General features: G+C 42.4%; 1 protein-coding gene across 1 annotated transcript in view; it reads left to right on the top strand.

Annotated features, from left to right (window-relative positions):
* The window catches only part of chd7 (chromodomain helicase DNA binding protein 7), an 81,777-nt gene that overhangs the window by 22,022 nt on the left and 36,174 nt on the right, over positions 1-23,581 (top strand). The window contains exons 4-7 of the mRNA XM_031735419.2: positions 8,369-8,832; positions 17,903-18,044; positions 19,853-19,984; positions 22,803-22,868. Of these exons, the coding sequence (XP_031591279.2) occupies positions 8,369-8,832; positions 17,903-18,044; positions 19,853-19,984; positions 22,803-22,868 (804 nt within the window). The remainder of the gene's footprint in view (positions 1-8,368; positions 8,833-17,902; positions 18,045-19,852; positions 19,985-22,802; positions 22,869-23,581) is intronic.

Here is a 23,581-nt window from a genome sequence, read left to right as displayed (position 1 = left end):
GAGACCGTGAGGATGGGGTGTGATTAAGTGATTTGGAGTGAGGAAAAAAACATTAAGAGGAAAGAAGTGAAAAACTGAGAGAAAATCTCAAGTAAAGGGAGTCCAGAGGACAGGGATGGTGGGAAGACATTCTCAGTGGCGACCAGCACGTTTGTGTGTTTGAGTGCGCGGCACCATTGCCGCCTGCGTCACATGTCCTCTCCTTCCATTAGCTTGTTTTGTTGCTCAAAGCCCCCTTTCTCCACTGACCCATTCACACACAATAGCAGCCCTGTGGACATACACACCCAAAGATCCAGTCCCCATTTTCTCTTCCACCCCCACGCCTCCCCACCTCCCCACCTCCAAGCCTGCATCGCTGTGTTCAGTGGTTGACATTTCAGCCGTCACACTTAATTTATCCAGCACTCCTGACCTACATGCCAGGTTGACTGGTGAGCCTTGCTCCTTGCTGGGGCACGCATTGCATGTGCCGTTCTGCCATTCTGGCTCTAGCTGCAGGCCCAGCAGCCCCCGTCATTACACACACACCAACGGTGGTCTGGAACGGAATAGTGAATGTGCCTTGAGAAATAGGATAGCCTAACTAGAGGAGTTAGAGTAGCGTGTGCATGTGGCCCGGGAAGCAAGGTTTCTGTGCGCCTCATGATGCACTTGTTAGAAAGAGCCACACACACAGACACACACCAAGCTGGTCAGTCAGTCATGATGACTGCATGTCTGGTACTCTAAGCTCCATCTGTTCACTAAGCATGGTTATTACACATGCACGCACACATGCACGCGTGCCTTCGTCAGCAGCTCAAGGTCAAAGCTCTGGCAGAGTGCTGGGGTGTGACCTTTATTCTACATCTCACGCACACTATGTTGTGTGCAGCACTCTAGTTGACATGTAACGCGCCTGTCTTACCCCTCCCCCTGCTCTGCTATACATCTAGCTTACCAGGGTTCTGTAGCTTTGAGGAAATGCTGCTGTGATATGAAGACGTCGGATGCTCGTTTGTGCGAAGTTCAGCGAATGAAAATATTCTGCAGTTGACTGCTTACTCAATACACGAGCACAGTTCATTTTTCATTGATTTTTCTCTTGGTAAAGTTGAAGTTTATCCCATCTGAACTGTCTGTCTATAATAATAGGTGGATGCTGGGATGGACACTTGTCTTCTGGATTCGCTGGACACACAAAGTCAAATTAAGTGAAAATGATCAATGGAGATTGACAGCAGATAGTATGACTTTGTACTTGTTCTGAAATTTAACAATATAGACATGTCAGAGGTTAAGGAAAAAGGTGTTTTGTTTTAGTTTTTTGTTTTTTTGTTTTTTTTAGCAAGGTGTTTGTCTAATGCATGCCATCAAAGTCTTTGGACCTCTTCGGGCAGTACAGTTGTTCCTGATATCTCCTCATTGGTGCTTTGATTATGTTGTTGGATAGCACTGCCTTTCATGCCAGTCCAAAGTCTCCTAAAGCTGTTTATTTGTGTTATACTGGTGACTGAGAAGGCCACAGTATATGATTCACATCCTTTTTATACTCATAAAACCAGTGAGTCAGTGAGCCCTTGTCCTATAGGTGGGAACCGGTTCTATCAGGATAGAAATTTGTTTGTATTGACTCTTATCTCTAAAAAGAACATGTTCCCCGCCTTACACAAAAAGTGTCAACAAAAGCAAGCAAAGTTTATGTTATTAGAATAATATAACAAAGTGGTGTGCAGTATTTATTCCCTCAGCATATGGCTCACTCGACCTTTGCTTAAGTTGTCAAACTCAGGACTATGTTTTAAGTGTAAGCATCCAGATGTTGTCTTTTCTTGCATTATATTTTAAACTAAAATTTCCAGATCACCAGTGTTCATATCCGTGAAAGAAATACACCATTTTTCTTTTTTTAAAGAATTTCTGGTTCAGAGTGTTAAAAATCCCTTTAAGAAGGATGTATGCTTTTAGAGGCATTGACAACATCTTAGCCACAGTGACCTTGTCCCAAAAGATGACAAATCAGGCTGAGAGTTGCTAACATTTGCAAATTTTAACATTATAGTCTAGTGACTGCCGTTGATGTAACCAATTAGATATGATTAGGGCTGGGCTATATGGCCTAAAATCCATATCGTAGTACAATTTGAAGCATAATCCATTGCGCCTTATGTATGAATTCTGGTTGTGCTTACTGACCTTGAACCGATTTTATGTGGTACACAGCGCTCAAAAATCTGTCAAAATGTTTTAGTACTATTTTGGTAAGCTACGAAGACACACCGCTTGATGGATTGTTGGAGCATTACGGCTACCGTAGTCAGGAGCCTTGCAGAGTAATCTGGGTCCAAAACTTCGTCCGCTTCAGGTCCGAAAGTCAATCGAACTCAAGTGAACGGAGTTCGTTTGACTTTAGGACCTGAAACAGACGGAGTTTGCCATATTGTGGCATCACTGAGATTTAAAAACTGTCTAAATTCTTTCATCTTTAATAAAATGATCAGTGTTGCTGCTTTACCAGGTGTAACAATTAAGTTTAACATCCAGACCTCCATGAAAACAGAATTTATTAAATTTAACAGAGTTTGAAGTTAGCAGGAAGTTAGCTCGCTAGTTTCCACCTAAACATAATACACCATGTTCTGACTGAGAGAGATTTCTGAAAAATTCAAACATACAGTTCTGCTATCACTTCCAACATAAATGAAGACAAAAAACTAAACAGCAGTGATGTTTGTAGGGTTACTGAAGTTGGGCTGACTAGTATATAATGATGTGCTACGTGATCGCTAGCGACACAGCTATGTTAGCATAACATAAACACGGTGAAGCCAAGGATGAATGCTAACTTTGTTCCACTCGATAACGGACCAAACTTCAGTCAGGAGAACAACTAAGATAATCCATCCACAATATGAGGTTAGTCATTAATATACTGTAATAACATGGGAATAGAGCAGCTGCGAGAGAATTCAACATTAATGAATCAATGGTATGGAAGTGGAGGAAGCAGTTTTTGGCTTTCCTCATATTCCAAAACGTGCTTTGTCTCTTCGCTATTACTGTTGCCCGGCATAATTTGCAGATGATATTGCTTGCAGCTGCTGCGATGCTTTTGACCTAAATGGAGGGGCTGCACCACATCCCAGTATATTATAACCGATTTTCCAGGATTCTTTCAGTTGTTAATCAAATGTATAGACCGCCACAGTGTGATAAAGATTTTGAACTGTGAATCAAGCAGTGCTGCCTTAGTGTAGTCAAACAATTAAAAACATGGCCCAAGATGTGAGCGTAATAGGTGTATATTAAGTGCTTCTGCCTGGTTGATTTAACCATGGCACGATTCTCTCCTCTCACTCACCTTCATCCTCACACTGTCCCCTCCTGTCCTCCCCTCTGTTCGCTGAGAGCTGACACTTGACGCTCTTCATCTACTCAGTCTGTTACATTAGCCATGCAGCTCTTCTGTTGGTGGTCTTTTAAGGATTTTTTTTCCCTTTTATGAAATCCAATTATTGGGGATGATATTACAATCTGTTTTGGAAGTGAATGGAGATCATGTCTCAGAAAAGAACAATAAAACGTGCCATTGTTGATGGAAACACTGGATTTAAACCAGTACCTGTGGAAATGGCAGAGAGCTGAATTCGCCCTGCAGAACGCCAAACCTTGACGCAGCACTCGAACATGTGTGTTTGTGTACACACTGTGTGTGTCTCCATTGTCATTCCTGTGATTGATTATCTAGGAAGCTTGGCAGGAGGACAGATTTATCTCTTGGCACCGCATCCCCCCTCGCCATCTCTCTCTCTTTCTCTCTATCCCTCACTCCCCTCCTGTTTGTGTGCCTAAAAGGCTCAGTTTACGTGTGTGTCAGCAGGTGTTTGTGTGCATGTGTGTAGAGGGTTGTGTGATGTGACCTTGCAGTAGTTGGGTGTGTGTGTGTGTGTGTGTGTACGGGTTCGTACTATCCTGGTGGGGACCAAAATCTGACATTTACTATACTGGTGGGGACTTTCTGCACCGTGGGGACCAAAATCCAGGTCCCCTCGGGGTTGAAAGCAATTTTCACACTGAAAATGGGGTTTTAGTGTCAGGGTTACAATTAGGTTATGGTTAGGTTTAGGGTTAGGGTTAGGGTTAGGAATTCATTTTTTAGGGTTAGGGTAAGGGGCTTGGGAAACCATTATGTCAATGGGATGTCCCCACCAGGATAGCAAACCAGACGTGTGTGTGTGTGTGTGTGTGTGTGTGTGTGCAGCTGTGTGTGTGTGTGTGTGCAGCTCACACACAAGCCGTGTGTGTGTGCAGCTCACACACAAGCCGTGTGTGTGTGCAGCTCACACACAAGCCGTGTGTGTGAGCTGCTGAGGCATTTTGCTGTAAACTTGCTGATGCTCATACACTTCATTGAAAAACACACAACTGCACACATATGTTACACATGCACGCACAAACACACACTCTCAAAGGCTTGGTCTCTTGCTCTCATATGACACACACACACACACACACGCTCCCTCGCTGCGCCTTTTTGAAGTATGGAGATAATTTATTCGTGTCATGATGCCTGATTTCCCATCTGCTACTGGGACCCTGAGCAGCTGGAGGGAGAGAAAGGGGGGAGGGATGGAAGAGAGAGGGAGAAAGAGGAGAGGCAGTTGGAAAGGCTCCCAACAGCTGGTAACCAGTTTCCTGTCACAGAAAGCTTACTTGGGAGCAAAGAAGAGGTGGTGGTGGAGGGGAGAAGGAGCAAGGAGAAGGGACTGCTGGAGAGAGGAGGAAAGATGAAGTGTCAGCCAGTTTGTTTACTAAGGTTAGGCTGCTGGAGTCGAGGCAGGAGGGGGGCGGAAGCTGCAGCAACAGGGAGTTGAAGGGAGGGAGGAGATGGCAGCCGTGTTCATGGATGGATGATTGAGTCCCTTCTCCCCCCTCTGCTCTGGTCTGCCATTACTGTCAGATTCATACGCCACCCTGCAGAATTTATATCAGTATTGACTGACAGGTGAACCAGCACTGAAGCCAGTCCACATTTAAGATTGTTCGTTTTAGAGTTTAAATGATTAGTAGATTAATAATCAGTAATCCAAAAATAAGTTGGTTAACTAAACTGATACGGTTGATTAACCACTGAGGTCATTTTAAACAAAAAAAAAAAGAAATTCTTTCATTTGAGAATTTACAATTTTTGTCTGCAGGCAGAACAAGATCACATGGTAGAATAATCAGTGTTTGAGCCCCAGTTTTTATTTTTTATTTTTTATTTTGTTCTGCTTCTGTGGTATATTTATGCTCTAGTTAGTAGGGGTGCAACGATACACAAAATTCACGGTTGGTTTCGGTTCGATACTTTGGTGTCACGGTTCAATATTTTTTCGATACAAAAACAATGTTCATGCATTTTTAATTTGTCATTTATTAAAATTATAAATATATATTTTAACTCAAAAGTACAGTTTTTAAAATTAATGTTGCTGAAACAACAAAATAATAAAAAAGAGTTTATTACAGAGAAATGGCTCTTTCCAAAATAAAAGCTATACTATACGCTTCTTCTGGGCGATATTCTCAGCAGCATATTAAACAAATCAGGTCCCCATAAGGAGAATCATGTGCTAACGGCTTTCTAAATGACTCGGGTAAAGTTTGTAGCATGCGTGCTTGTTGGTTTTGTCTGCTTCCACTTGTCTTTGCACTACGAAGATGTCGACATAAATGTGCAGTCATATTCGTTGTGTTCCCACTAGTGCTGTCAGTGTTAATCTCGTTAAAATGACATTAACGCCATAACGCGGCAAATCTCCGTTAACGAGTTACCGCGGATTGCCCCGTGCGTGGGGCTGGACGGCGTCAACACGTTAACAAGCTAACTGCGCTAACGCACTAGTTCCCACCAATTGAGCATTGCGTGGCACATCTGACATACTGTTTTACTTTTGTCCATGACGCGCTTACCCTCAGGGTCATGCTTCACATGAAAACCAAGATAGCTCCAAATGCCAGATCTAAATGAGGGTGGGGGAGGCTCAATTTCGGGTAGCGTTGAGGCAGTTGCCATGTTGCAACGAGCTTAGCTTCTGTCTTGCTAGCTTGCGCTGCGCTCAGTGGATCTGCACTCGACAGTGCAGCCTAGGCGGGGTAATCGAACGCAGATCCACTGAGCGCTCAACACAGACAGCATCGTCAGAAGAAAAGTTGATAAAATAAATACAAAATTTTGTATTGTTCGATACATATGCGTACCGAACCGAAAGCACTGTGTCGAACAGTTCAATACCGATACGAGTATTGTTGCACCCCTAGTAGTTAGATTGTAACTCTGAAACCCTACACTGTAAGCTACACTGCACTGATGTGCTACACCTCTTTTGTCATTGGCCTGTTCAGGTCCTCCTGTGTATTTCTGGGTACTTTTTTGCCACAGTTTTTGAATGAATCAGTGAGAAAATAATAATCATAGCCTCAATAAAAGATCCCACACATGTCAGCAAATTGAGATTGTTGGAATAAATGGTAAATGGACTGATTGTTATATAGCGCTTTTCTTCTCTCCTGGAGCATTCGAAGCACTTTGTTGCCTCATTCACACAAACACTTTGTTCTAATAAGTGCTTCCTATCTGTCACTCACACACATTCTTACTCCGATGGATGCATTGGAGACCAACTTGGAGTTGGTATCTTGCCAATGGTATTTGGCATGCAGACTGGAGCAGCCAGGGATCTAACCACCAACCTTCCTAATCAGTAGATGAACTGTTCTACTTCCTGAGAGCATCACAATATATGTGAATATATTTAACGGAATGACCAGAGGTAGGGAGAGCAACAGTAAGACCTCAGCAGAGAACAGGCATCAATAATAACTGATAAGATACTAAACCAGATGCAGCATGAAAGCGGAAGACTGGGTGGAGGTGGGCTGTAAAGCTGCTTGTAGATGCACAGAAAATGGGGCCCTGCTAAGGCAACATAAATGGCACGCTCTATATAACATTTGCATACATCTTGTTTCAACCAATAGGCTGCCATTGAGATCAGCTGATCTCCTGGCAGCGGCTTTGCACCATTCCTGGACTGTCTAAATTAATGCTATGTTCCGTTTCTGTGGAAATTGTTATAGTAAATGTTAGGGGTGCGACGGATCAAAAATCTCACGGTTCGGATCGGATCACGGTTTTAAAGTCACGGATCGGATCAATTTTCGGATCAGCAAAAATAGAAAAAAAAGACAAAAATTCTACTACGCCGTTTACTTATTTAAGTATTTTTGCCTATTAAAAACATTCAACTGAAGACTCATTCCACGCACTTATATAAAAACAAATTAAGGTGCAATATGGACATTATGGACCATGCTGGGCAGCCTCTGCATCATCTGCACATGGCCATAAACAACCAGAGGAGTCTGTTCAGTGACAGGTTGCTTCTCCCAAAGTCAAGTCCTTTGTCCCACACGCCATCAAACTGTTTAACTCCTCGCTGGAGGGGCGGGGACAGAGGAGGGGGAACAAGTAAGCTGTAGTGCCTTTTCACTGTGCAATAGTTTTGTTAATATCCAACGGTGCAATAGACTCACAATACTTGAAATGTGCGTTCCCTTGTATCCTTATTCCTATTTATTCTATTTATCCCTTTTGTATACTCTGTATTTATATATGTGTAAACATTGTATATTTCTGCTCACATTCTGCAACTTCTGTGGGTGCTGTGCTACTGAAACTGAATTTCCGGAGGAACCCACCCGAGAAATAAATAAAGTTTCATCTAATCTAATGTAATCTATAGGGCAGTGCAGGGCTTTGTATCTACCTCTCCGCTGTGATATAACGGGCGGTCACGGTCACGTGGCTTTCCGTTGCCCTGGAGCTCCACCCATTTGTAGTTGGAGCAACAGAAGATGCCTGGGACAGTTCAGCCATAACTTTAAACTTCTCCTGCTCATACATGCTTGGAAGGATCTTGTCACTGAAGTGGACGCCAAACGAGATATCATAGCGTGGGTCAAGCACGCTCATCACAGTTTAAACCTTGTTTTGCACAACAGACGACGGCCTCCCGTCTGCAGCTAAACACCCCATTAGCTTTTAGCTTTAGCCCGGTCGGACTGGGCAGCAAAGGGCTGCTTAAATGCCGCAAACTCCTCTGCTCCGCTACTTGGACCGCTAGCGCTACCGCTTGACAGACTGACGACACGCACCATACACATACTTTTTTTTTTTTCGAATCTTCGGATCACGTGCGTACCGAACCGTGGAGTGGGATCGGTTCGGATTTCGGATAAACCGTGATCCGTTGCACCCCTAGTAAATGTATGTATTATTCTGTCAGTGCCTCTAATTTTCAATTGTCAAGTAACTTGCATGTCTTTCTCCTTCCTCTGTTAGCATTCCCCCACGGACCCGTCAGGTGATGTTTTGATGGCGGTTCCTGACAGGCCAACAGTCGGTGCCAGTGCCGCCAGTCAGCCTATCGGCACAGAGAAGCCCAACGACCAGGAGACCAAGCCAAAAAAGAAGAAGAAGAAGAAGGCAAAAGTAGTGGATGGAGAGGAAGAAGGTACAGGGAAGAAAGCAGGAGGAGGAGGAGAGGAAGACATAAAGTCTGAATTTCCAGGAACAGGAAGTGATGGTGGTGAACACATTACTGGCACAGAACTTGGAGAGGGAAGTTCAACACCGGTGGAAGAGAAGAAAAAGCGGAAAAAGAAACCAAAGGAGAAGACTGAGGGCAAGGAGCCCAAAGAGCCCAAGACCCCGAAGACGCCCAAAACACCCAAGACCTCCAAAGAGCCCAAGGAGAAGAAGGCAAAGAGCTCCACACCCAAGCCCAAGACTCCCAAGAAAACCAGGTAGGACTAATGCACTATTACGGTTACTGCGTGTGTCATAGTTGATGTTGAGCGGGACGTGACTGTAGTAAACCAGATTAAAGTATCAGCTAACAGGTGAAAGGACTTATTTTCTCATCAGCTGTAAAGAGCTCATGTCCAGAGCGTCCCAACAGTGCATTTGGCACCATTAACCACTAAGTGGAACTGTGAAGATTTCAGTTTCACATGAAAACAGAAATGGATCAATCTGAGGAGGGTAGCTCGGGCAGTCTCGGGTCATGTGGGTAACATTTCAAGTGCTGAAGTTCAGCATGCTGGAGACATCTCGATTTTAATGTCAAATGCTGAAGCTGTCTTGAGTGTAGATGCACAAATATAGTATGTGCGGATACACACAGACACCTCTAGGCCCATCATGGGCAAGCACGGGGAACCAAAAGGGTCACAACTCCTGAGCAGTGAGCCGCTGCACGCCGTGTACAGGTGTGAGTTAGCGATCAAAGGCCTGCTAACAGGCACATCTGAGGATCAGTTGCATTTACAGCTACATATTAAAACAGTCAGGCTTCGTTTTTTAACAAAGAGGAGCAGAGCCAAGAACTTTTTGGTTTTTTGTTTTTTAGTTGAAAGTTTCTGAAGAACAACGTGAATAACATTTTTATGAATGTTATTAATAATAATTAAACTGCCACCGTTTTTAACATTCAGTATCACACATTTAATTCTGGAGGAAGAGTGAGGTCCTGTTTAAACTTTCTGTACAGGGTTATAGATGAGTAACTTCCAGCACCTATCAGCGATTGCCTATATCAGCTTCAGTTCACTTTGTTTACTCTGTAGTCTTATCCCTGCCTTTTCACACCCTTCCTCTCTCATTTGTCACATCCCCTTTTTCACCTTCCGTAAGAAATAGACATTTAAACGGCTGTTTTTCTGAGTCGGTGGCTGCTCTTTCCCTTGGTTTCTTCCAATCAGTCAGAGTCTTAGTAGGCAAGAAGAGCTCAGGGTGTTTGCGTATGAGAGTATCAGCAGCGGTTTCATTGTGAAGGTGGAAACTCGATCGGTCTGAGGAATGTGTCAGGATGGCCCCCCATTTCTCTCTAATTGTTCCGTAGTCCGTGGCCCATCTCCTTTTATCCCAAGGAGGAGGGAGGGCCAAAGCAGCAAGTAGGGGTCAACACTGGGGGAGGTGTGTGTGCATGAACCGGCCACTGGAAAAGAGTTTGGGTGTGTGGAAAGAGGGGGGAGGCAGCTGGAGTGAGTGTGTGTAATGTGGGGGTGGTGGGCATTGTTTGTGTGTGTGTGTGTGCGTGTGGGTGAATGCATGTGTTGGGGGAGGGGCCATTGCTAATCTTTGTGGCAGAAAATGGCGTCTAATGGTAATGAAGGCCATGCTGCTGACCAATCCACACCCTGAGCTCAACACTGTGTGTGTGGGCAGAGGGAAATGAGGAGTCCATTCTTAACTCTCTCTCTGTGTGTGTGTGTGTGTGTGTGTGTGTGTGTGTGTGTGTGTGTGTGTTGGTAAACTAGCTCTTATCTGTTGTCAGGCTTTCCTCCATCTTGAGTGGCGGCCTGGAGCTCCCAGGTTAATTTAGCATAATAATGGCTGCCAGCCATTCACTGCTGCTCTAAAATGGTGGACCTCTGCAATCACCCAACTATCTTCTGTTTTATTCTTTCTTCTCGTTTCCCTTCTCCTCCCTCCAGTCCCACCCCTTCCTGACAAAGAGGAGTGTATCCTTTCATCTTTTCCTCTTCACTGCCCTCCCCTTCTTCCCCCTTCCTTTGTCTTTCTAATTTAAGCCGAGGACTGAGGAGTGAAGTTTTGAGCACATGAGCAAGGCAACAGTAAATCTCCATATTTTGGGGAGAAGTTTGTCATTGCTTTCATGAAGTTGAGCTCTTCAGAAGTTATGGTTTCTTACAAAAGTCATGTAGCATGTTAAGTTAATCAAACATGGTTTTTGCAACTTTTAAAAAAGTGTCTATTAGAAAATGTGTATTATGAATTTCTGAATGAAATGGGTCTTGCTGACTCAATCTAGATGCTGGTCCTGTAGGTGCTTTTCCGAAAGCAAGCACTTCTTCCTTTGGTCTGAAAAGAATGATACCTTCATTTGCATGTTACCTTCATGCAGTTATTACCCAACTCCTACTGCCTTTCTTATCAGTGAAATACATCTTATACATGTATTTTTTTCCGGTGCTTGTATATGTCGTCCTTCTGCTGCGTGTTAGGCTATACAAGAAGTCTTGTGGGCACATGCTGCCCCCTTCAGTTATGGAAGGCTAGCTGATACATCGGTATCAGGCAGCGTATTTAAAAAAGAAAAAGAATAAATAGTGTCTTTATGTTTTACGGATTGAAAGGTATTGTAAGCATTAGTTCTGGTGACATCCCTAGAATCCTTCAAATAGAATTTCACACCACCTGAGTGGTAAGCTAAGGTTAGCCAGCTCGCTGCCAGCTGTGGATAAAATCGTATCTACAATTATCTAATCACCCGGGGCTCGCTGGGTAACTTTGTCAGTTGTTTTGAAATTACTTTAAAAGTTAATGCTATGAGTTAACTGTCACTAGAGCTACCGACAGCAAAATTTAACTAGCCATCTGGGGTGGCTGAGTGGGCCGTCAGTGGATTGATCCTCATCAGTCAGATTGATCTGAGTGTGAGTGGATTTGAAGAATGAGACTTGTACAAGAAAGAGCTTTGAGTGCTTTAGTTGAGTGGAAAAGCAATATATACCACTCCAGTTACCATTCACCTAACCATATCTTGTCTACTAAGGTTATCTCCAGCAAAACTGCCTGCCTGTTTATTTCAACAGATGTATTATAATTTTTAACAGTCAGTAAATTATTTAATGATGAGGACCAAAGATGTGTAACAAGGCTTTCTGTAGTAGTAGTTATTGGATCGGCTAGCCAGCTGGCTGTAATGTAAGTATATAGCTTGTATTGATTGTCACTGAGGAGTTTTTACACTGGTCTCTCACTTGTATAGGATGTATGACAAGCAGATACAACTGTGCAACATACCATTAATTTTAAGTACGTTTTTAATTATAATCTAATCTTAAGGCTTTTAGGAATTTGAGTTTTCTTTTTTTGTGTGTTGTCTTTTTCAAGGGGCTGGAATTCCTTTCCAAATCTGATGAAATGTACCCATTAGTGCTAAACTTTTTGATCTAAAGCCAACTTTGACAAGGCTCTGCAAGGGCCACTAGCGCATATGTTCCGTTACATTTTGGGGGGATTTATGTGAGATTTCCACCAGTGGGTGGAGAAATAATCTTCAAAGCTCAAGGGTTTTTCTTGTGGCCCATACCATACTACAGTATGTTTTCTCTCTGCAGTGTCTATTTGCATCTCCTTATGAACAAATAAACCACCACAGGAGCAGACTGAAGTCTTTGCTTAATCAGTGTAACCAAGATGTTCCGCTGTGCTGTTAACCCTTTGAACACAAGCTGTTTTCATTTGGTTCTTGCTCTTTTATTTACAGGTTTGTGGCATTGTCACAATCTGTGCCTATACGTTAGGCTCATGATGCTTGCCAGCATCTTACATTGATGGATAGATACTAGGTTGTAGGCTAAATTGAGTTTAGTTAGGCAAGTTTTATCCTGTATTAGATGATTGCAGTACCTGTTGACACAATTTTTTTTGCTGGATATCTTGATGGTTATTCAGTATTTAACACCGGAGAGCATGAATAAGTTCCACCAATTACAGCTGTTTTGCTTGAAAAGGTTAAAAATTTGCTGCACAAATTTGTGCAGGCCAACTGGATCCTAATGAGCAGACAAAATAAATGGAAATTGAAGATGGTCTCAGCTGTTCAGGACGGTCTGAGTGTGTGCTTATGTGAGCAAAGCCGGGAGAATCAGGTGGTTTACTCGTCCAGTCAGCTCACTCCTCTCCTTTGACCTTGCCTTGTCTCTCCATCCTCTTTTTCCCTCACTCGCCTGCGCTCCCTCTCTGAGGAAGTACATCTATAAATAACACAGCTCTCAGCGCCACACCCTTCCCTCGATGTGTGTGAATATATGCGTGTACGTGTGCATGCACAAGGGTGATTTGTTTGCTGTACACACAAAGAAGTCAGACATGCATGCAGACACCTTGTGTGCAAATACAGCACTTTCTGAACACACACAGAAGCGTATGCGCGTTGCCTTCTGGACTTTTTGTGTGCATCTGTGTATGGGGGTTCAGTGGTATGACTCATCACAGCAGCAGGTGTCTGTTCCACCCCGCCCTCCTTCTTCAGTTTCGTTTTGTATCCCAATATTTTACTCCACTACTCTGCTTCCTGTCTTTCCTTTATCCCGATCTGAAAGGAGCATCTCAGCTCCTTGCTGACACACACAGCAAGTTACTTCAGTCAAGGTGTGCATAAGGAAATTACCACATTATTTACAAAAACAAAACACTAACTGTGTTTTACGTTACTTTTATTAAGTAAACCTAAAATGATGGATGACATTGCAGTCTATTAATGTAATCTTAAGGTGACTACAATGTGTGCAGTGTTGTAAGCATAGATAGGGCTGATGAACTTGGGTAGGCCAAGTTTCAATATGAACTCTTCAATGATAATCCGTAGTGAATCAGGCCTAAAACAATGGTGGTTGTTGCCATTTGTTTCCATGCTTTGTCTCCATTGGCCCATGGTAACGGCACGTCATACAAACAAGTTTCTGCTGCCACAACTACTTCTTTGTTGCAATCCCAAACAATTTGTTTTATATTGCATTTTCCTTCTCTTTGTTTTTTGTTTTTTTTGTTTGTTTGTTTGTTTGTTTTGTTTTCAGCAAATAAACAGTGTAATTTCATGCTTCATTCTTATTGGTTAGCCAGTAGATACAGCTCATAGCAGCAGTCCCATTGTGAGATGTGGCACTGTTGGTTTTATCACAGGCTATCGTTGGTGGAGCCCTGACCAAATACATCACCACAGTTCTTTCATGTTGGTTTTATTTGCTTAAAAAAAAGTCGCCGTTTAAGTCGCCTCATCAACAAAGAAAATCTTGCCTACTTAACTGTATACAAAAGATGGGTGTTTTTTGTTTTGTTACATTTTGTAACATCCTGTTTTGTATAAAATATATTCCACATTATAGGGACAACAAAACCATTGTGGGTACCTGAAATGGAAATAAAAAAATGAGGAAAGTGGAAAATGAAAACAGAAGTGATATTGTTGGCTTAAAAATTACTCAAATAACTCAAAAAACCCCAAATAAAATATTGGAAGTGCCTGGAGTTCTTGTCTTTGTTACTTCCAGATGAATGTGAGGCTTTCCGATTCATATTTGACTTGTAATGGCTCTTCTGAATATCCTGAATGTTTCCTCTGATGAATGGCCTCCATATTGTAATAACTGAAGAGACTAACTTTTATAACTAATAAAACACATTTCAAACAAAACAAACTAAATGAGCAAAGCCACTTTTGCAACTAACTGCGCTAATACCGAAGTGAAAACAAAAACTAAAAAAACAAATACAAAACTATTAATAACTGCCCTCCGTTTCAGTGTCAGATCCAATTATTGCTCACTTGAGGCTTCAAAATGCCAAAGCCTAGATTACACTCTGTTGTGGAAATGGACAGCTGGAGGCCTGATGGCCATGTAGTCCTTCCTGTTATACTTTTTTTTTTTTTTTTTTTTTTTTTTTTCTGCGTACTTGGTGCATTGCAACTTCCTCTTGCTAACCAGTGAATGACGTAACTGTGGCTGCGTGAATCTTTTATGCTAGGTTTATGCTGTAATAGGCGGCTTGGGTCAAGTTCCTTAAAGATGAGGATGAGTTGATGACAGAGTGTCTTGTTTGCAGGCTGGAATATAGAAGCAAGAAAAGAATCTACACTATCTTACAAGATTTGTTTGACTGATTTAGTCCTTTTTAGGAACTTGATGGGTTTTGTTCATGTAAACACAGTTGTAGCGCAGTGATAATGCATTCAAGTATATGCTTGAACCACAGGCATACTGGAATAGTAAAGTACACTATATTCTAAAGTCACATTTTCAGGTAAACATTTGTTTCAAGCAAAAGTTGCTCTAGCCCTTTTATAAAGTAAATGTTGATTTGTATTTTCACCTAATCAAACTGGACACAAAATTTGATTTTTAGAAGAGTGTTGAAACGATGAAAGACAATGGATTGAGCGTGAAGAGCTGCAGAGAGGTGAGGGTGCGATTAAGAAGTGGGGCCGTGACGAAGCTAGGAGGAAGAGAGAGAGGAGGCAGCCAAGTGGAGAAGTGTGTTTGTGTGCGTGCTTGTGTGTGTGGCCAGATGGCTCCAGCGTGTGGCGACCAGCCAGAGGAACAGGTGCAGGTCACATGACCAGCCGTTACCACGGAGATGGTGATTGCTCTTGGCGTGAGGATGAAAGGAGAAGGGCCCCAGGGACAGAGAGGGGGTGAGAGATGTAGAGGGAGGGTGAGCGAGCGAGCAGGAGGGAAGGAGGGAGAGAGGCACCGAGCAGGAAAGGGGACGAGCGACACAGGCAAAGAGCAGAGAAAGGAGACCGGCCGTACACTACAGAGAGCAACACAAATGGTTATATGTTCTGTTTCGTAGTAGGTTAGTTAGTGGAACAAATTGCTGTTTCCTGATGGCCTGACATAAGTGTTAACTTTTACTCTGAAATAAATCAAGACGTTGTAAAGCGGAGTGTAAAGCTCGGTTTAGATAGCCAGTTTGATCGTGGATCCAGTTCCATGTTTGCAAATAAGCTGGATTTGCTAATCCCCACTGCCAGCTAATCACTTATGAAACCTTTTAACAGTACTTTTTTTTTCTTTTCTTTTATCAACAACGTGCAGTGTCCTAAACCTTCAAATTTTAGCCAGCATTGACTTTTTATTTAAAGTCATGGATTCCATCTGTAGCCAGTTATTTCAAAAGTAACTTTTATGTAACAACATATTTAAAAAAACAACTTTATCCACTGCAAAGTCCTCTTTGCAGGCAGGTGTCAGCCACTTTGGCATAGAATACCATTGTACATTTCCATTGCTGCAGAATGTAACTCGTGGGTCAAGTCTTCCAGTAACTGTTTATTGAAGCTTTATGCAATATTTCTGATTGTTTGCTCTATATAAGCCATGCAGTGTCTCAAAGTTGAGGTCTCAAGTGAGGTGATGAAAGCAATCTAAGAAGATAACGTTGTTCACTCTGTGTTTATCGTGAAAAGTATAAAATTATGCACCTACAAAGAATCAGGTAATCCTGATCGTGGTTGAAACAAGATTGAATGATACCTCCTATGTTTCTAGCAAATAAAGTTGTTGTAGTTTGGTTTGGTTTTTTTGGACTGTTTCAAAACCCACAAATATTCAGCCCTAGGTCAGTGGTGGGACCATTTTCCTTCCAAAGTACTACTGAAAACCTAAATTAATGCTTGTAATTTTCATGCTGCTTTCAATTTTTTTTCAGTCTCTAAATAAAAGCAAAAATAAATCGTACACTCCTACAAATGAGTTTTTTGTAATATATGATGGATTCAGATGAAACTGTTTTCTCACAACTGATAAAATCCAAAAATGCAGAATGATGCAGAAGCCTGGCGAGCGACACAAAGTTGAAAATACTTTGACCCTGTACTCAAAGTATTGTTAGATCATGTCGGAGTTACATTACCAAACTTATGTGTGTGTTGTGTTAGACTTTGTTCATAGTTTCAGATGCTCAAGCAGTATTTTAACTTTGAGTGTTGTCTCACTTTTAGGCTTTTCTCGCATTCAATAAACTAGTAAAGTAGTTGCCAGGAAAACGCCATCACTGGGTAGTGTACATCACTGTTTATTACACAGCATCAAAGTATTTCCAACTTATTGTCACTCAACAACCATTTGCGTCAGTGTGCGTCTCTGCATTTTTATCAACAATGAGGAGAAAATGCATTTTGTTTTATCTGAACCCGTCATTAGGATTCCACAGTGGGTGTAAAAGTGAAATCTGTGGTGATGCTTCAGGTTACATTAACACGAAAACTATGTGATCTTGACCAGAGTTCCTTTGTGTTTCTGAGTGTTTTTGGTGCGCACAGCTGTAAAAAGTAAGGTGTGATACTGTTTTCTCAGTATTCTGCTGTCATCTGATTTTTAGATTGCAGGTGCAGAGTAGTTAAAGGCTAACAAGCTTGGACTGGTTTGAAAGATTGGGCTTTTCGTTGTCAGATTTTCAGAATACATCTAGTTTTGAAACTGAAACCCAGAAAGGAAAAAAAACAAAACATTTTAACATTTGAAAGTTAACTAGTCAGTAGTGTGACCCCTGCCTCAGCATGACCTCTCCACTGTAGATCTCACTGTGTTGTACAAGGTCTCTGTACCTGCTAAAATAAAATGGTTGCTGGGCTCAGCTCAACAGCCTCCAGGCTCTGTTGAAGAAAAGACAACTTTTTGGGGGTGTTGGATGGGATGCCCGCATATCTTATGTGAATTCATAGTCTTTGGCACTTTTGAGATGAATGGTTCAAACAGAGGTTGAGGAGGTGTCACTCAACCTGCATCGTACAAACATCTGCCGTTTGGAAGAGGTAGAAATGCGATGCCGTGTGCCAGACAGAAGGAGGATGCCGAGTGTCCTCTCACCTCTGTGGTGTGAACGCACACAAGCTCTCAGACAGAGCCAGCTCCTCTTTCTTTCCATGCCATAGATTGGAAGAAGCCTGGGGGCCTCTCGGCCCCTCCCCCTTCCTCTCACAGGCCTTGCTCTCCCCCTCCCTCTCTCTTTCTATCTGCCTGTCTCTCTCTCCCTCCCTCCCTCCTTGTGGGTCTCTCTTTCTGCCCCCCACCCCACCCCCTCTCTGTCTTGCTGCCTCTCTCCCTGTGCCTCCATGCAGTCTTTCATCACATTAACCCCCTGTGTGCCAGAGCCTGAGGCACACTAATGATTTCTAAATGGGTAAATCAAACATGGCGATTGCCTTGGGACAGACAGGGGCGCACACATGTAAAAGAGGTAGCACTTTGAATAATGGCTTTATGTTGTGGTTAGACTCAAGAGCTCATTCTAACTTGTTTTTTTTTCTCTCTCTCTTCTTTCCATTGTATCCTGTAACAGTAAAAAAGTGGAGTCAGAGGGTGGGGCCAGTGCTGCTAAGAAGGATTCAAAGAGAAAGAGAGAGTTCTCGGTCAACGATGATGCTGAGGTGAAGTCTCCACCCCCGTCTCCACCTGAGGAAGAGGATGATGATGGCGTACAGGTATGAAAAGGAAAGCTGTCGTAGAAAGTTTTGCAATGCCATAAAAGCACTAAAACACATGTACAGAGTAATTTTTAAAAAAGCAGGAGGACATGAAAACCTTTGCAGATCTGTGTCATGGCCTGTAGAGAGAGACGGCACTGAGGCAGTAGGCGTCAGCTGTTTGTGTTGTAAACCAGCCATGTTGACAGACCAAGCAGACAAGCCCTCCTGTCAAGTTGACATCATGCAACATCAGCAACTTTTCAGCTGCTGCATACATTTTTATTTTTATTTTTTTAAATTTTACATCTCGAGTGTGGTGTAGTTTCTCTACCAGGCTGCCGAGAACAGTTGAAAAAGTACTTTTAAGTACTGGTTTAGAATTTGGAACCTGTCCATGAACCCGTGAACAGATTCATGAAATTATGTGCAGATATAATTATGTGGATCTTGAAGAGAGTAGCATCTGGCTATTAGCTGTATGAAGAGTTGTGGCTCTAATTCAAACAGGAAAGCACTTTAGCAGCTGTATGTCCCCTTAAACATGTCCTCTCCAGGCTACTACCCTAGTTTGTTTCCATGCTCTTATTATGTTGAAACATTCTGAGCCCCATGAATTGTAAAGGTTTTGGTTTTTTAAATATTGATAACATGCTGGGCCATATGGTACAGAATAGTGAATAATAAAAAATAAAGCCTGGTGAATGATGACGCACGGCCCTTCATTTTCCGCTTACCATTGCAGATTTGTTAGGATATTATATTCATCCCAAAAGTTGGGATAGCAGCCTAAATGCAGCCAGTAAACGCACACAACAACAATGAAATCTGTGTTATATATCTAAGACAGTAGAATAGAATTAAAGTAGTGAAGTAGAAAAAGATTCTGCTCAATAAATAACAAATTAAAAGACTAAAAAGAACCACAATAAAATGCTAAATAAAAATTTAATAAATGTACAAAGCAAAATTGAATCTAACAAATGACACTAAAACAAAACAGCTGGATAAAGTAAAATAGCGCAGTAAATATAGTAGAACCAGTACAGCAAATGGCAGTGAAGTGGCTCACTTTGTACAGCATGTAGTAAAGTGTAGTGAAGCATAGAAAAAGGAGGAAATATATAATACACTGAGTGTCATCAGAATTTTTAAAATGGGAGACATTTTAATTTGCTGTACAGTTAGTGGAAGGAGGAACACAAAAATCACTGTGAGATCTCGCCAATGACTAAGGCTACATTCACACTGCGGGCGAAAGTGCATCAAATCCGACTCTTTTGACCCTATGCGACCCATATCCGATCATGGTATGACAGTGTGAACAGCACAAATCCGATATTTTCAAATCCGACGTAGGTCACTTTCGTATGTGGTACTGAATCTGATACATATCGAATGTTTTAGAAAGCGACTGCTGTTTGAATGATCATGTCACATTAAATCCGTCTTTTACGTCACTAACTCAAGACAGACGCCAATTATCAGCACCGGAGAAGACAAACAAGAAAGCATGGCGGCCATTGTTAAAGCACAGGCTCTCTTTTTTTCTCAGTGTCCGTCTTTCTCTAATTAATTTGTCAAAATTTTTACTTTACGCCATTTTTACTTCCGTAAACAGAGCGCGTTGTGTGTGACGTCTTCTTTTGCGCATGCGGGCCGCTTTGAGGGCCGTGAACCTAGACCGTGTTTGCTGTCACATTTTATTTGTAGTTTGAACAACCAGACAAAAAAAAATTGGATTTGATCAAAAAAATCAGAATTGAGCATTAAGACCTGCAGTGTGAACATGGCCTAAATGTTCTTACTCTCCCTCTGTTTATCAGAAGCGTCGGTCTAGCCGTCAGGTGAAGAGGAAGAGGTACACAGAGGATCTGGAGTTCAGGATCTCTGAAGATGATGACAGCGGAGACGACTCGCCATCACCAAAGTCTCCATCGTCCTCATCGCAGCAACAGGTGCAGCCAAAATTTCAGTTTTTGGTTTGTCTTCAGTGATCCACTTGTCAGAAGCTAAATGACGCAATTGAATGATGCTGTTTGTCGTATTTGCCTCTTTGCCTCTGGATTTAAACATTGATGTACTGAAATATGGAACGGAGCTGGCAAGAGACACATGAAGTGAAATCATTGTAATCAAGTTGTTGACAATGTCCATGTACTTGTGTTACCATAAGTGGAGTGACGAATATATTAAGAGTGAGCTTTGCAGTCATCTCGAATCATTTGATTGGTTTGCAGTAGGGCTGGGCCATATCATACCGTTCAAGGTAATACCGGTGTAATTTTGGGCAACGACAGGAAAATGAAATATCGCGATAGAATATGGGTAAAACGCGCATGCGCAGTGCCTATGTTTACATACGCACATGGCGGCGACGCAGAATGAGAAGAGCGAAAGTGGATCGTTAAATGAAACGGATGAACCAGAATTGGTTTGTAAAAATGCTGCAACTTCAGTGGTGTGGAACTGGTTTAGCTTTCATCCGTCAGATACACAACAAAGCACTATTTTTGGTAGAGCATGCTAGCGGGCCGTCGTTATTACAGTGTTGTTTGGAAAATACGGCACACTTAAAATCAATCCTTTGATTTTTCTGAAAATCGACAGTGCCCCTTATAATCCAGTGTGCCTTATGTATGAATTCTGGTTGTGTTTACTGACCTCGAAACGATTTTATGTGGTACACGGCGATCGAAAATCTGTCAAATGTTTTAGTACGACTTTGCTAAGCTACGAACCCGCACCGCTTGATGGATTGTCGGAGCATTACGGCTATCGTAGGCAGGAGCCTCGCGGAGTGATACGTACTGTGCTTCAACATAATTTTACCGTATTGTGTGTGTATAACCTAGGGATGCAACGATACCAATTTTTTCAAACCGATCCGATACCGATACTTAGATCTGAGTACTTGCCGATACCGAGTACAAAATCCGATACTTCTACCACACACAAGTTAAACTTAACCAGTAGTAAAGAAACGACCCCAGACAACTCTTTAACACAAACGAAACGTTTACTGAACGTGGGGCAGAGACAAATACTGTACAACACATCCCTTTTTAAACTCAAATGATATTCCAATTCCTTAACCAAATGAAATACACTGTATAAATGAAATAATTCCCTTTCAAATTATATTAAACAACCCAACTTATGTTATCACCTTTTGGTAAGTGACTCACTAATATACACTCCAAAACACGTTATATAACTCCACTAAACATACAATATTCACACATGGGCCCCACACACACTCACATTCACACTTGTTGCAGGCCTGTTTGCTGCTCACGCCGGACGATGGAGAAAAATCCTCTTCTCCCCAGTAAGAGCACAAAAGTCTGACTTACAGTTCCGTTGCTCGGTAGGTCGCCGTTCACCAGTCCCACACTAAATCCACTCCCTGCGGACCCGATGCTGTCTCTGCTACAGCGCGTTAGCCCGTCACTGTCCAGCTCTCCGACAGTCCATAGCGGCTGCCGCCGTGGCGCAGCCAAGCAGTCCGGCTAGCCTTTAGCCTCGACGGTCTTAGCTGGAAACACATTTCCACGGTGGTGCTACCGTTGAAACAAAAAGTCACTTCACCCACACTCTGTTGCGAAGCTCCCACACGGTTAGCTTTCTAGTCACACACTCTTTTGTGCTAGTTAACCTCAGTAAAACTAGCGGAGTCTCTCACTTTGGCTCAGCTAACCTCGTGCATCTCTCCATGCCGTTCTCTTCTCCTCCTCCATTGCAACAGATACACAAGTCCCGTTATATGCTACCTTCACGGGCCTCCAGAAAATTAGAACTCTGAACAATATTTTAACTCCCTTCAGAGTTACATACCATACAATAATACTTTATGATTAACATAACAGTTTGATTGCTCTAATTAATTACCTGTATTTACCTTGTGACATATTACAGGGCAAATTAAATTCAGGGTACAGTTACATCACATAACTGTGAACACCTTATGTTACCGTGGCGTTCAAGTCCATGGGAATTATGAGTATCTACTCCCAAATTCCCATCCAGGCTACATTAGTATCGGTTCATGGTATCGGTTAACTTTTACGAGTACGAGTACGCGCGCATTTTACAGTATTGGCCCGATACCCGATACCAGTATCGGTATCGGTGCATCCCTAGTATAACCTCTTTTTAAGTTTTGTGGATATTATACATGGTTTTGCTGAGGATATGTCGGCTGATTTCCACTGGAAATGCCTTTTGGTTAAACTGTCAGCAAGGAATTTGCACTGTTACATTTTTATATAACTCGTAGCACATAAAAAAAACAGCTGCTTGTTTAAGTGAAAATACATTGATGGGGTTTTTTGCACTAATAAAGTTGTGGAGTTGTAAAGTATTTTGTCTAGTGTCAATTATATCGTCAGTTATATCGTTATCGCAAATTTTCAAATGTATATCGTGATAAATATTTTTGGTCATATCGCCCTAGTTTGCAGGTAGTTCAACAACTACAGCAAATATAGGAAATAAACGTTGTTGAAGCAGGCAGTTAGGAGGAAATGCATCCAAACTGCCAACACTTTGCTGTCAGCTTCCTTCGTGCTGTGTTGGATTGCAACCAGTGCACTTCTGCTAACATGTGGTGTAGTAAACGCACAGAATTGAACGTAACAGATTGGCCTGATGTAACTATTACCCGAGCTAGATTTTTATTTTATTTTTTTAATCCAGATCAGACCTGTATCCAATCCAGACATCACATGAAACAACGCAGCATCGTGAATCAATTTGCTTGTTTTGTGTTTCCAGGATGTGGCTGAAGCTGAAGGACCAGTTGTAGAGAAGATCATGGGCATGCGCACCTCCAAAAAACAAGTGAGCTGCACAGATCCACACCCTAATGACACCAACACAATACACAAATCCACAGGGTGGCCAGAGTCATGGTTTGCGTCATGTGATTAGCCTTCCTGCAGTTGACACAAGCGCATTACACATACATACATAGCTTATGCAGCATGTTTTCACTTGGAAAGCAGAATCCTTATATTTCAGCATGTATGTGCTCTGAGCTCTGTGTGTGCCTGCGATTGACTGTGTGTAGGTGTCGGCCTTGCTTTGTTTTCTACGCCTTGTCTAAAGAGAGATCATCCCTGAGCCAACACAGGCGCGCACACACACAATCGCCAGCCAACTCTCCTTTGCTAGCCAGCTGCCAATGGGTTATCCCCCCTCCCCCTCGCCCACCACCACAACACACTCCCATGCACAAGCGCGCACACACCACTCTTTTTCTCTTGTAGCTCCATTCAGAGTTGACCTCGGGCTTGGCACACAGCCAAAACCGCAATACTAGCTACACCAGATGCCAAACTAGCATTTCCTCAGGCAGGGTGTGTGTGTGTGATTGATGATTCATGGCATTACAGTAGTAGTAGCATGGTAGAGGGTGTGTGTGCAGTAGTAATGGTGAATGAAAGTGGACAGCCTTGCTTGAAAGAGCTACTGTTTTGGTATTTCCCCTTTTTATGCATGTATGAAACAAAATGCTCAGTCACACAGATTTTAGCAGTTGAATGTCTTCAAGT

Source organism: Oreochromis aureus, linkage group 18, assembly GCF_013358895.1.
Source record: "Oreochromis aureus strain Israel breed Guangdong linkage group 18, ZZ_aureus, whole genome shotgun sequence".
Lineage (NCBI taxonomy): Eukaryota > Metazoa > Chordata > Actinopteri > Cichliformes > Cichlidae > Oreochromis > Oreochromis aureus.
This window is presented reverse-complemented; position numbering and strand designations above follow the sequence as displayed.